The following is a 14515-nucleotide window of genomic DNA, read 5'->3' as shown; positions in this document are numbered from 1 at the left end:
ATAAGACCTCCGTTGTTACAGGTCCCTCTTTCAAAACAAAAAAAAAAAAAAAAAAAAAAAATGTGAGTAAATATTCAGATATTTGTTCAACAACAATACCATGTAATAATGGAGCAGTTGCAAATGGGTAAAAATTATCAATAAATGGTCGATTCCTACGTAAAAAGTAATGAAAAATCCAAATCTGAAGTCAAAATAATGGGTAAAAATTATAAATAAATGGTCGATTCCTATGTAAAAATTTGGGAAAAATCCAAATCTGAGGTCAAAACTCCATAACTGTAAAAGGTCGAAAATTCAATTTTCATTTTCCGTTCTAATGAAAGAGTTCAAAGATGTGTGACGTCAGACTTCAGGCAGTTGCCTCGCTAGGTAGCGCCAGTATGCAAGCGTGCTTGCGGAGGAGCAGTATGCGAAACGTACGCCGTATGCGCACAAACTCATTTATGTGTTGCCTGTGCGCCAGTATGCAAGCGTGCTTGCGGAGGAGCAGTATGCGAAACGTACGCCGTATGCGCACAAACTCATTTCACGAGACCTTGTTTAGACTGCTGGGGTAAAGGGACTTTTTAGTCTCATTCGAGCAGGATAAACAAGGTATATTCTATTCTATTCGTCATCGCCTACGGGAGCGTATGCCGTGACGTCAAAGTTCACGATTTACCGGTATTTTTAAATCGATTTATCTCGGGATCTAGAGGTTGTAGGAGAAAAAGAAAAATTCCGTTGGTCCTCACTTTTCCTGCTCTATGACTTTGAAACATCACCCATGTAAGCGCAACTGTTCTATTGGTGACACCTACCATTACTTTAATGTTTGAAGCACTGAAATGTACGTCGCAGTTGCAAGTTGTCTCTTTTAATAACCTAGTTGAGTCATGTCAAAAGTAACTACCACATAAATGTGTTATGGGGTCCTAAAGTAGGTACCCATCGACAATACCTATATTTATGTAGGTACCTACATGTAGGTTGGGTAACATGGGCGTACCTACTGATAAATCATCAAGGTGATAACTCTGATAAGAGCAATGACTAATAAATTATTGATTTTTGATAACTAGCATTGGTAAAAAGGGGGCAGTTGACTCGTGAATTTTTTCGAGCTTCCGAATCGTATTCACTTAAACCTATCCGATATTATCTACATATGTAGTTCATTAGGGAATTTGTCAGGTCAGTTAGCTTGGTTGGTAGCGCGTCTACCTTGTAAGCGCTAGGCCGCGGGTTTAATGCCCACACGGGGTGGATTTTATCCTGAACGGATAATGTTCGTTCTCGGAACGGCTAGCTTTCTCCTCTCCTGTCTTCCTTTGTCTCTTCGATTTCAGGACGATAAGGTCTTAGCAGTTACAGTTCCTTCTATCAAACCTTTTTTTTTTTAAGCATTTATTAGGCTTCTTTCAGTACCACTAGTGCTAGTGAGTGTAAATCTGCTATTTTATGATATCTATTCTCGTAATTATTTGGTATTGACTGGTAGTTATGGCTCTAAACCACAGGATTTACATATATAAGAACCGCGAACAAATGGCTGTGAAAAGTAAGCACAAAATTGTGATACGAATATCGGGAAATGGATATTAGTAGGAACATGACCCAATGATCAATTCCTTTGCATTAATAAAACAACAACATATCGGGTACCTAATGGATGTATTTCCCGTTTTCTTTACAGATAGTCTGGATGCCTCCACAAAACTGGTTCTGATCAACGCTATCCACTTCAAAGGCAAATGGACCGTACCCTTCAAACCAGAGGCTACTAAAGACGGCCCATTCTATTTAGACGACACGAACAGTGTGCAAGTTCCTCTTATGTTTGTCAAGGATTCGTTCTATATGTATGAGGAGGCTGGGGAAGATGGTTTCAAGATGCTTGAGCTGCCTTATGGGGTAAGTATCTCATTCATCATCAAATCTTTTACATGCGGGCTTGTTTCTGTCCAACAGCCCCTATGATTTAATGCTATTTGTGCCTCTTGGAATATCCAACTGCATGCATCACATCTATATCAAACAATTAGTTTCCATACATGTCTGTTACTTGTTCCCTTTGTAATCTTTCTATTTGTGACTCATTTGACGAAAGAAATAGCAAAATCTAATATAAAAGTACAAGAATAGTTGCCCAGTCATCTTTTTATTGTGAAGAAAAATTGTGTGAAATAAATCAACCGGCATTGTTGGTAGTTTTCGAGTTGAAATTATTCGCTCTGTGGTTTTTGAAGCATTTCTGTAATTGTTTCGATTGTGTGTGGTTAATTTGTTCAAGGTAAGGTTAATTATCCCGTAGCTACCTTGGTTTTAGCTGCCCATTAATTTTCGCACCTCGATGCAGGCAGTAATTTTATTCTTCCTGATTGTTGTTCATATATTTCTACGTTTTGATGCGGAATATGTGAAAAGTTAAATTTGAGAAAGAAGAGATGATTTAATATTTCAGTGGTGTGGAATTTTGGAAACCATTTTAGATAGGTACCTATACCCAATTACCCACTATCTAGGTAACTATTTTCCGATGACTCTCAGTGCAAACTCTTGAATCCTAAGCAGTTGCAAATAGAAAATGTGGAGATCCTTGTAGGAAGAATTTAGCCTCTAAAGAGAGTTCAAACAGTCTTCTTGAGTAAATAGCAAGGTATACCTACCGCTATAATGTAGATGTAGCCTAAACTAACCTAATACACACTGATGTCATAAATTAGGATTGAATTCTTAACGTGGGTCCATTTTTTGTTTTTTGCAAGTACGTGGATCCATTTTTGTTTACGGCTTTTGCACTAATACGTAGTTAGGTAGGTAACATTAATTTATTTCTTTCGAGGCCATTGCCCCTAACTGCCCTTCCTGAACATGAACACATTTAGGACAATATTGATTTCGTCTCTTGTAATGTTGTGGCGCCAATAGTCTGTTTAGTATCTCGTCTCTTCTAGACTTGGTAGGACGAAAGTTTCTTTTATTCATGTTAATGTGCGGTGCATTACAAAACCACTCGAATTTCCAGAAAAAATCATCTAAAATCCATGTTTGAAAAGGTAATTCTTTTATTCCAGTGTTCGTTCAAAGGGTCCTAGATTTTAATGTTGCTTAACTTTTGGTCTAGTTATTAGGACTCTAAAGGTGTATCCATATACATATAGTCGACCGGCCATCGACAGAACCGTCCACACTGCCTCGACAACATAGATTCATCTCGTCGATCGAAGGCCGGTCGACTTTGTTTGAACACACCTTAATTAGTTTCGTGTGGTACGACACCTGTTGTTGCTTTATCCCCATCTGTTTTACTCTTTTACCTCCTTGGAGGTTGGAGGTAAAGGTAATAGTCCAAATGTAGGTTTGATTTGACTGATATCTCAGCCAGATCAAATTTAAATATCTTCTGAGCCAGAAATTTCCAGCCCCCAAAACCAACAATATCAGTACGTTCAATTAAAATTCACTTTTCTCACCTACAAGTTTGACATATGATTGGAGACCCAGTCGTTCATTTCTTTGGCTGCAGCTGGGGGCTGAGAGAAATCTACTTTGCCTAGTTCAGAGTTGAAATTATCTACGGCCTGTGTCTGGTATGCTGGATTCAGTTCGATGTCTTTGGCGAAGTAGATTTTGTTGGCGATCTTAAGTTCGGGACTCTGAGGAGGAAAGAAAACACGGGATAAAGTTCGCCCCGGACGGGAACAGAACCCTCGACCTAGCGTTTACGAGGCAGGCACGCTACCCTCCAAGCTAACTAGGCTCGCAGAGGCACCGAAACGGAAAGTAGTGTGTCTCTTTTTGACCATCTGATGAGAGACATACTACGGGATGGGCATGCTACGACACAGACCACACGAGTAACAGTTGTGTCATAGCTACGTGAAATAAAATCGGGCATGAACTTATTTTTTTTTATGTGGATTGATAGAGACAACCAACAACGGAGGTCTTATCGTCCCGAAGTGGAAGAGAGGGCAGGAAGAAGAAATTAATTAATTTATGAAATCCATGATGTTCTTCCATGAATGGTAGCTGAACATTAGCTTACATTTCAATTACAAGTAACTTTTTTATGATTACACAAAATGAGCCTAAGGGTTTCATTTACCTTGCTCAGTTGATCAATGATGCCCTTGTAGTCCTTGAGCAGGGTTTCCGAATGTTTGATACGAAGGCCCTTCATCATGGCCTCTGCTGTGGAACCCGCGGCCCCAAACGAGGCCAAACCGAGAACCACGTGGAGACTGAACGGAGATATAATGGCGTTCTCTTTCTTATTGGCGGCCAGATTCTGAAACATGGGAAAATAATAATGTAAAAAATCTGGTGTGAACATCACACGACTTTCCTTATTCTATTGAATGATGCTTGTTTGAGTGTTCTTTTACCCTAACTTTTAGAATATCTCTAACAGTTTAGTCGGTATAGGTGAAAACCGCCAAAAAACGGTTGAAATCTTACCCATTCAACTAATGTCGATAATTGAATTGAAAAAGGTTTGAAGTCCTCTTTTTTATGGAGCTTACCGTTGAAACGTTGATCTAGGATTGAACTGAATGAAACTGATCCTGGATATAACTTGGCCACACGATCATAAACATTAGGACATCTTTTTTTTTATTAACCTCTACCTCTTAGCTACCTCCAGAGCTCTTCTATGATTAACAGGGCTGTTAAGCTAACGGGCTGTTTGAGGCTGGAAACAAGGTTGGTGAAATCCACCATAAGTCTAATTAAAGTATTTGAGATTTGATTGAAAATGCCAACATGTTCCATGTTTTCAGTTGGGTATGGAAGTGGCATTCTCTTCCAATGCCGACTTCTCTCTCATGACCAAGAACAAAGAGCCTCTCCTTATCAGCGAGGTTATACAGAAGGCATTCATCGAGGTGAATGAAGAGGGAACTGAGGCTGCAGCTGCCACTGGTAAGTCACTGCCCTTTTCATTACTTACCCTCCGCCTCTGGGGTTGCTTGAGCATGAGTCTGTGGTGTTTTTGGTTCTCTTCTTTCGTAAGATTAATTGCGGGTGTGTTTGAAATATGAACCCAAACAGTGCCGATTCGTCGTCAAAACCTCACTTGTCTTTGAAACTGCTGTAAGGACAACACAGGTTACTGTCGTAAGTTAAATACCTCGATCCTGGATTGATCTCAGTTCGTATTCGTACTGTCCATCTTAGCAACTTGACCTGAGAATAAATTCGCTCAATTTAATTCAGTTTTTCTGTTGTGATTTCAGTGGTTCTCAACCTCGTGGTCTTACTCTTGTCCGTCTCCGTGAGCCAAATTGAAATGCTCACCACTTTTATAGGCCGACATTTTTGGATAGGAACTTGGCCTTTTTTTTCACATTTGTGTTTTTGTGGGGGTTTAGATTTTTCCAAATTTCCAAGTTAATGGGCTGCAGCTGCCACTGGTAAGTCACTGCCCTTTTCATTACTTACCCTCCGCCTCTGGGGTTGCTTGAGCATGAGTCTGTGGTGTTTTGGTTCTCTTCTTTTGTAAGATTTGGTTCGGGGTGTGTTTGAAATTTGAACCCAAACAGTGCCGATTCGTCGTCAAAACCTCACTTGTCTTTGAAACTGTGTCCACACATAGTCGACCGGCCGTCGATCGACGAGGTGATTCTATGTTGTCGAAGCAGTGTGGACACACCCTAAATTCGAAACGTGATGTTAAGGTAGAAACACACTACCCTTACGTCACGTGAGCTCACGTGGTGTGTTTCTGCCTTTAGACACAATTTCTCTCCCCCTTTTCAAATATTTGAAGAACGGTCTCTGAAAATGAGATGCTAATGTTTTATGCAATGTTATAGTTATGTATGTGTGTTGGAACTTTGCAGATTTTTTTTTGTAAAGTTGCTTGCCGAAATTTAGATTTTTCCAAATTTCCAAGTTAATTCACCCTATCATCAGTGTTTCGGTTCTGTTTTACCATCACCATCCAGATAACTTTCTACTTAGTTTAGTTAATCATCTAATATCGGTTTCTATCCTTAATGTCTACAATCTACATGCTAGGTATACTGTTTGACCTATTTCTCCTCACTACATATGACCATTTTCTACGCATGCTTCATTTATAATCGAGATTATATTCCAAGGTGAAATATACTTGTGTGCCTTTTCGATATCTACCAGGGATGCAATATTGTCTGTCGAAAATCTTAAAGGCGTCCGCACACTATCAATAGAATTGACACTAAACGTATTGTCAATAAATTGTTTGACGGAAATTCTTAAGGTGCACTAGTTTTATTGTTGTGTGCAGTATATTTTGCTCGCTTTCTTGCAAACTTGTTCCGATTTGCATGCTGTGAAGGTGGTTTTATTTGTTTTAGCACTTTAAGAAGGTTCCTATTTAACGGAAATCGATGTAAAAAAGGAAGTGTTCTTTTTGTATTAATCACCGACAATCAAAGCCGATTTTAGAGAGCTTAACCTCTTTCATAGAGGATATTGTGTCTGATTTAGAGTAGGATTACATACGGGCTTGTTCCTGTCCAACAGCCCCTATGATTTAATGCTATTTGTGCCTCTTGGAATATCCAACTGCATGCATCACATCTGTATCAAACAATTAGTTTCCATACATGTCTGTTACTTGTTCCCTTTGTAATCTTTCTATTTGTGACTCATTCGACGAAAGAAATAGCAAAATCTAATATAAAAGTACAAGAATAGTTGCCCAGTCATCTTTTTATTGTGAAGAAAAATTGTGTGAAATAAATCAACCGGCATTGTTGGTAGTTTTCGAGTTGAAATTATTCGCTCTGTGGTTTTTGAAGCATTTCTGTAATTGTTTCGATTGTGTGTGGTTAATTTGTTCAAGGTAAGGTTAATTATCCCGTAGCTACCTTGGTTTTAGCTGCCCATTAATTTTCGCACCTCGATGCAGGCAGTAATTTTATTCTTCCTGATTGTTGTTCATATATTTCTACGTTTTGATGCGGAATATGTGAAAAGTTAAATTTGAGAAAGAAGAGATGATTTAATATTTCAGTGGTGTGGAATTTTGGAAACCATTTTAGATAGGTACCTATACCCAATTACCCACTATCTAGGTAACTATTTTCCGATGACTCTCAGTGCAAACTCTTGAATCCTAAGCAGTTGCAAATAGAAAATGTGGAGATCCTTGTAGGAAGAATTTAGCCTCTAAAGAGAGTTCAAACAGTCTTCTTGAGTAAATAGCAAGGTATACCTACCGCTATAATGTAGATGTAGCCTAAACTAACCTAATACACACTGATGTCATAAATTAGGATTGAATTCTTAACGTGGGTCCATTTTTTGTTTTTTGCAAGTACGTGGATCCATTTTTGTTTACGGCTTTTGCACTAATACGTAGTTAGGTAGATAGGTAGGTAGGTAACATTAATTTATCTCTTTCGAGGCCATTGCCCCTAACTGCCCTTCCTGAAAATGAACACATTTAGGACAATATTGATTTCGTCTCTTGTAATGTTGTGGCGCCAAGAGTCTGTTTAGTATCTCGTCTCTTCTAGACTTGGTAGGACGAAAGTTTCTTTCATCCATGTTAATGTGCGGTACATTACGAAACCAATCGAATTTCCAGAAAAAATCATCTAAAATCCATGTTTGAAAAGGTAATTCTTTTAGTCCAGTGTTCGTTCAAAGGGTCCTAGATTTTAATGTTGCTTGACTTTGGGTCTAGTTATTAGGACTCTAAAGGTGTATCCATGTATAGTCGACCGGCCATCGATAGGTGTCGACAGAACCGTCCACACTGCCTCGACAACATAGATTCATCTCGTCGATCGACAGCTCTCAAGCTAAGGATCAATCAGAGATATAATAATATGTAGTTTAGTGAGTAGCCTCCGTGGCTGAGTGGGTATCACATTAGGCTTGCAGGCCGGCGGTCCCGGATTCGATTCCCGGCGGGGTCAAAGTTTTTTCCGGCCCTGTGCTTGGAGTTCGGGGCGTACTCAGCCTCGTGAGGACAGTGTTATTGAGGACCTGCTTTAATCGAGTAGCGACCAGTGGCGGCTTTACCAGTGTAGAAAGATTATTGAAATATGGAAATTGATTGCAATAGGAAACATTTAGTAATGCTGTGATATCCACAAAAGTTGTGAAAAAGCTCTTCTTTACCACAAAGAATTTGAGGCTTACATATTCTTGAGAGTTCATTGCAAGGGTCGATACATTAATTAGACTTACTCTATCGTGAACACTCGTCCATGGACAGCAACTAGTGCCCATTATAAAGTAATGTTGGATTTCACCAATATTTATTCAGTCATTAGAACTCCAGTGAAGCTAACAGCCAGTTAAGTTCCATTTAATTTGTATTGGCTTAACAGGGCTGTTAAGCTAACGGGCTGTTTGAGGCTGGAAACAAGGTTGGTGAAATCCACCATAAGTCTAATTAAAGTATTTGAGATTGATTGAAAATGCCAACATGTTTAACCAGCGACCCTCGAACTACGAGATCTCGGTAGTCATTTTTGGGACTGATTATAAAATCATATTGGCATTTGTTAAACGTTAATAATGGACTGTTGAATGGAAACTAACCACTGGGGAAGGTTGACCTCCGAGGCGTTCTCTACCACCTAACACTTAGAACTCTGTTATATGGTCAAAATCTCAATTTAGAACAAAATTCCATGCCGCGGTTGGAATTGAACCCGCGCCCTCCTGTTTACCAGCCGAGCGGCTTGATAATATCGAGGCAAGTTCTTTGTTCGAGAGGTTTTCGGTTCTGTTTTACCATCACCATCCAGATAACTTTCTACTTAGTTTAGTTAATCATCTAATATCGGTTTCTATCCTTAATGTCTATACATGCTAGGTATTCTGTTTGACCTATTTCTTCTCACTACATATGACTATTTTCTATGCATGCTTCATTTATAATCGAGATTATATTCCAAGGTGAAATATACTTGTGCGCCTTTTCGATATCTGCCAGGGATGCAATATTGTCTGTCGAAAATCTTAAAGGCGTCCGCACACTATCAATAGAATTGACACTAAACGTACTGTCAATAAATTGTTTGACGGAAATTCTTAAGGTGCACTAGTTTTATTGTTGTATTTAGCTTTGGCACCATTCATTTTAACTGGGTACCATTGGACAATTGGAAAATGATGTGTGTACATTAAGGAAGCCCAAACTTATTTACCCACCTGTCTAATACCTAATGGACTTACATTAGCATAATATGATTTACCTCGGCCAATAGTATGCTGCTAAGAAGCAGGTTCTCTTTGTAAACATTTATTTCGCTCGCTTTCTTGCAAACTTGTTCCGATTTGCATGCTGTGAAGGTGGTTTTATTTGTTTTAGCACTTTAAGAAGGTTCCTATTTAACGAAAATAGATATAAAAAAGGAAGTGTTCTTTTTGTATTATTCACCGACAATCAAAGCCGATTTTAGAGAGCTTAACCTCTTTCATAGAGGATATTGTGTCTGATTTAGAGTAGGTAAAACATAGATAAAATGACTAAAATATTCTTCCAACGATGCATCGTGTGTAAATATTTTATTTTCCTGATTTATTGTTAACAGATTTTCTTCAACTTTTTCTTTCCCAAGAAACGTGAAAATTATTTTGTGTTCCAATTAAGTAGTTTTTCTTTTGTGTTTCAATTAGTTTTAGACATTTAACCAAGTAACCCTCCAGTTTTTAGTTTGTATTTTTGTAGATCTATAACCATAATGGGTAACTTTTATAGAACGATTTCTAAAACTTGTTCAAGCTTTTCTTCGTCGTAAGTATTGAATTTATTTTGAAGTTTTAGAACGATTTTATAACTGACAGCCTCATAACCTCATTCACTTAAGAAACGCGCCTGAACCCTGAACACATCTTTCAGACTATAAATCTGTAAATAGAACTAACAGAACATCAGTGAAACTAGAACTACCTTAAAATTAACGTCACCAGCATGGTTTAGCCGAGGAGTCTGATGTAAAACTAACATCAAACCTTATTAATTGGTTTACTATTTCAGCTGTCGTTATGACATTCGGATGTGCAAGACCTATTCTAATTCAACCTAGGATATTTAAAGCGGACCATGCCTTCTGGGTCAGCATAACATTCGCCAGGAAGAACATCATTTTCATTTCAAAAGTCACCACGTTGAGTGCTCTAACTCAACCTGACAGTGTCCCGTCACGGACATTCCCTTTGGGAGGGTTCCAATTAGATCCCAAAATGTTCAATTTCTCCGAAATGTTTAAGTAAATATACACGATTCCCAGTGCACTCATGACCGATGGGACTGTGGTTCGAATCCTAGAAGCGACATAAAAACATTTTGTCAGAGGAAGGCCATTTGTAAGATGAAGTTCACACAAATTCTCATTCATAGAGTTGATGGGAATGACATTGGGTGAATATTCGGCTGATCGTGTTCCAAGTTTCATTTTCGATATTTTTCCCCCACAAGTTAGCTTGGAGGGTAGCGTGCCTGCCTCGTAAACGCTAGGTCGAGGGTTCTGTTCCCGTCCGGGGCGAACTTTATCCCGTGTTTTCCTTCCTCCTCAGAGTCCCGAACTTAAGATCGCCAACAAAATCTACTTCGCCAAGGACATCGAACTGAATCCAGCATACCAGACACAGGCCGTGGATAATTTCAACTCTGAACTAGGCAAAGTAGATTTCTCTCAGCCCCCAGCTGCAGCCAAAGAAATGAACGACTGGGTCTCCAATCATACCAACGACAAGATCAAGGATCTCATCAAAGCTGGTAATTTGACTTTATAGCAACTTGAGCCGCGTTCTAACGAGAGGATAGAATAGCAAGTTCAGTCTAGTTACATAGCTTGGAGGGTAGCGCGTCTGCCTTCGTTCTCGGAACGCGAGTATAAGAACCGCGAACAAATGGCTGTGAAAAGTAAGCACAAAATTGTGATACGAATATCGGGAAATGGATATTAGTAGGAACATGACCTAATGATCAATTCCTTTGTTTCCCCCACACACATGTTTGTCTTCCCTTGTTTTATTTCAGCTGCGAGAATCCGTCTAAAACGGTCAATAGACTTTCATCCCCCTCAGCGTCGACAATTTATAGCCGACCATCCTTATGTTGTGGTGATTAGCCACCAAAGGCGACATTTGGTGTTTGCGGCCTCCGTGCGAAGGCCTCCAACAGTTTCAGGACCGAAATTCCCCCACACACATGTTTGTCTTCCCTTGTTTTATTTCAGCTGCGAGAATCCGTCTAAAACGGTCAATAGACTTTCATCCCCCTCAGTGTCGACAATTTATAGCCGACCATCCTTATGTTATGGTGATTAGCCACCAAAGGCGACATTTGGTGTTTGCGGCCTCCGTGCGAAGGCCTCCAGCAGTTTCAGGACCGAAGAGTGTCGATTCTATACACCCGGAAAAGGTTCAAAGAACTGAACTTTAAGACCTCCACACACAAGTTGTACGAGATGAGCTTTTCTCGAATAATCTGGCTCTTGGGGCCCGCCATACACGTTCTAGTCGCTAGGGAGGCCTTTTCTGCGCAGTCCAAGCCTTTTGAGCGACGAGTACTTGTGTGGCGGGCCTTAAGCTGTGTCCACACATAGTCGACGCCTTCGAGCTATCGATGATCGACGTCGTCTGAAACTGTACACTGCCTCGACAGTATAGATTCATCGTGATGGTCGATCGACGGCATTGTCTATGTGTGAACACAGCTCTAGGTTAGAACACGAAACACGAGATGTAAAGTTTACGAGGGAACACACAGCACTGCCGCAGAGTGGATGTCTGTACACACCCTAACACCAATCTTTGTTGCTTGGTTTAATATTTCAGCAGTGGTTATGATGGCGTGCAGTCTTCACATTCCTCCACCACCCAGGAAATTTACCGCAGATCATCCATTTTGGATCATTATATCTAACGCCCAACAACATATTGTTTTCATTTCCAAGCTCACCAAACTTTAGGTTATGTTTAAAATTCCGTTTTAGATTTAATTGACATTGGTTTTGAGCGCTAATGTTAAATGTAATCTATATTATTTAAATTTAATACCTAATTTCTAGATAATACCATAGTCATTGAACCCACCCTTGATCAAGCTTTATTTTAAAGGACTGTGTAATATTTCGCTTCAGACGAAAATTTGATCGAGTCGTTCAATAATGTTGTTTTGTGAAAGTCTGTTTTCACGATTTTTTTTTTTATATTTTTTGCCTTGAGATCTTTTTAATAATGTACATCGTAGGCACGTATGTTAGTAGATATTATCTAATTAATATTATTGGCTTTATTTCATAACAATCATAACTATGTACTTAGTAGATACTATCTACTAGTTAAATGTAATCTATATTATTTAAATTTAATACCTAATTTCTAGATAATACCATAGTCATTGAACCCACCCTTGATCAAGCTTTATTTAAAGGACTGTTTGCTTTAGACGAAAATTTGATCGAATCTTTCAATAATGTTGTTTTGTGAATTTTTTTTATGAAAGTCTGTTTTCACAATGTTTTTTTATATTTTTTTTTGCCTTGAGATCTTGTTAATAATGTACATCGTAGGCACGCATGTTAGTATTATCTAATTAATATTATTGGTTTTATTTCATAACAATCATAACTATGTAGTTATGTACGTAGTAGATACTATCTAGTAAATACTTATGATAGTAAGTTATGATTATTTACCTTTGGAAATGTATTGTTCTAATACCTTTTGTTCTTGAAACTAGAGACTTTAGAGGGAGGCAGAATAACAAAAAGTATATACATATAAATACAAAATAAAGTTTGATCAAGGGTGGGGTTAATGCCTATGGCATTCTCTACCACCCCACCCTTCTCTACCACCCCACTAGTAAATACTTATGATAGTATTATTTACCTTTGGAAATGTATTGTTCTAATACCTTTTGTTCTTGAAACTAGGGACTTTAGAGGGAGGCAGACTTTATCCAAAATTAACACCAAATCTTGTTTGACTTGTTTAACATTTCAGTAATGAAACTTAAGAAGCGTTGCTATAAACCACCCAAGACGTTTTCGGCCGATCATCCATTTTGGATCATCATATCTTGCGCCCGACAGCATATTACTTTCATATCCAAAGTCACCAAATTTAGGACCCTAGGTTCCGCACAGAAAACTGAACTCTAAAGTTCATCCCTCTCTCACACGCACATAATGTATGTACATTGACCTACAAGTAGTGTGTTCATAACTCTAACTTGTTTGTATGTTTGCTGCATTTTTTAGTTAAATTCCCTTGAGGGATGTTAGTTTTGTACCGTAACATTTTCTAGAAAAGGGTCTTGGTCTAACAGTTAAAGTTTTGCATCTTTCCACGTGAAATAATTGGTGTGTTTTAATAGATTTTTGATTATTTAATGTTTAATATCGTTTCATCAAGACACGCTAGAATTTATAAACTCATCATTGAAGACGGCAATCCTCTCTTCCTGGTGAAAAGACTCAACTATGTTCATTTTAGTTTTACTTATGTAAAGTCGAATAAGCACATTCAAAGACTAACTTAATAACGAAAACTCAACTAGGTATATGTATAAAATGAAAAGTAACATCTGTCTCAAGCTAAGGATCAATCAGAGATATAATAATATGTAGTTTAGTGAGTAGCCTCCGTGGCTGAGTGGGTATCACATTAGGCTTGCACGCCGGCGGTCCCGGATTCGATTCCCGGCGAGGTCGAAGTTTTTTCCGGCTCTGTGCTTGGAGTTCGGGGCGCACTCAGCCTCGTGAGGATAATGTTATTGAGGACCTGCTTTAATCGAGTAGCGACCAGTGGCGGCATTACCAGTGTAGAAAGATTATTGAAATATGGAAATTGATTGCAATAGGAAACATTTAGTAATGCTGTGGTATCCACAAAAGTTGTGAGAAAGCTCTGCTTTACCACAAAGAATTTGAGGCTTACATATTCTTGAGAGTTCATTGCAAGGGTCGATACATTAATTAGACTGGACAGCAACTAGTGTCCATTATAAAGTAATGTTGGATTTCACCAATATTTATTCAGTCATTAGAACTCCAGTGAAGCTAATAGATAGTTAAGTCCCTTTTATTTTTTATTGGTGTCCTAAGTTCATTTTAGTTTTACTTATGTAAAGTCGAATAAGCACATTCAAAGACTAACTTAACAACGAAAACTCAACTAGGTATATGTATAAAATGAAAAGTAACATCTAACGCTTCCTAATTAAAATTAACCCATCAAAACTAACGCCAAACCTTGTTGACTGGTTTTACGATTTCAGCAGTGATTAAGTGGGTGCTATGTAGTATGAGAATGCCAGAACCAGAAGATCCTGTGCGATTTACTGCAGATCATCCGTTTTGGATCATCATATGTGACGTCAACCAGCGTATTGTTTTCATTTCTAAGGTCACCAAACTAGACTCTGTAGGCTTCACACAGAACTGAGCTCTAGATTATATTCCTCGCAGATAACTTACGACACAGGCCACATGCGTCTAATGTAGCAGTTGTTCCATTGCTACGAAATAAAAACGGCGGTGGAACACTCATCTTAAAAAAAAAC

At 38.7% G+C, this 14515-nt stretch overlaps 1 protein-coding gene across 14 annotated transcripts in view; it reads left to right on the top strand.

Annotated features, from left to right (window-relative positions):
• LOC103518206 (serpin-Z1C) overlaps positions 1-14515 on the top strand; it is a 45046-nt gene that overhangs the window by 13594 nt on the left and 16937 nt on the right. For 10 of the 14 annotated variants that reach the window (XR_003394073.1, XR_541858.2, XR_003394080.1 and 7 more), the window contains exon 5: positions 4770-4911. Coding sequence is in view for 11 of the 14 variants with exons in the window: in XM_026830570.1 (XP_026686371.1) it covers positions 4770-4911 (142 nt within the window). In the remaining 3 variants the exon portion in view is untranslated. Of the gene's footprint in view, positions 1-4769; positions 4912-10981; positions 11140-11338; positions 11402-11781; positions 12202-12954; positions 13403-14230; positions 14436-14515 lie in introns of those variants that run through there. The other 4 variants (XM_026830315.1, XM_017448807.2, XM_008483557.3 and 1 more) reach the window with 4 other exon arrangements.

This window comes from Diaphorina citri, unplaced genomic scaffold (genome assembly GCF_000475195.1).
Source record: "Diaphorina citri unplaced genomic scaffold, Diaci psyllid genome assembly version 1.1 scaffold4, whole genome shotgun sequence".
Lineage (NCBI taxonomy): Eukaryota > Metazoa > Arthropoda > Insecta > Hemiptera > Psyllidae > Diaphorina > Diaphorina citri.
The sequence above is the reverse complement of the archived record's forward strand: the minus strand, read 5'-3'. Positions and strand labels throughout refer to the sequence as shown.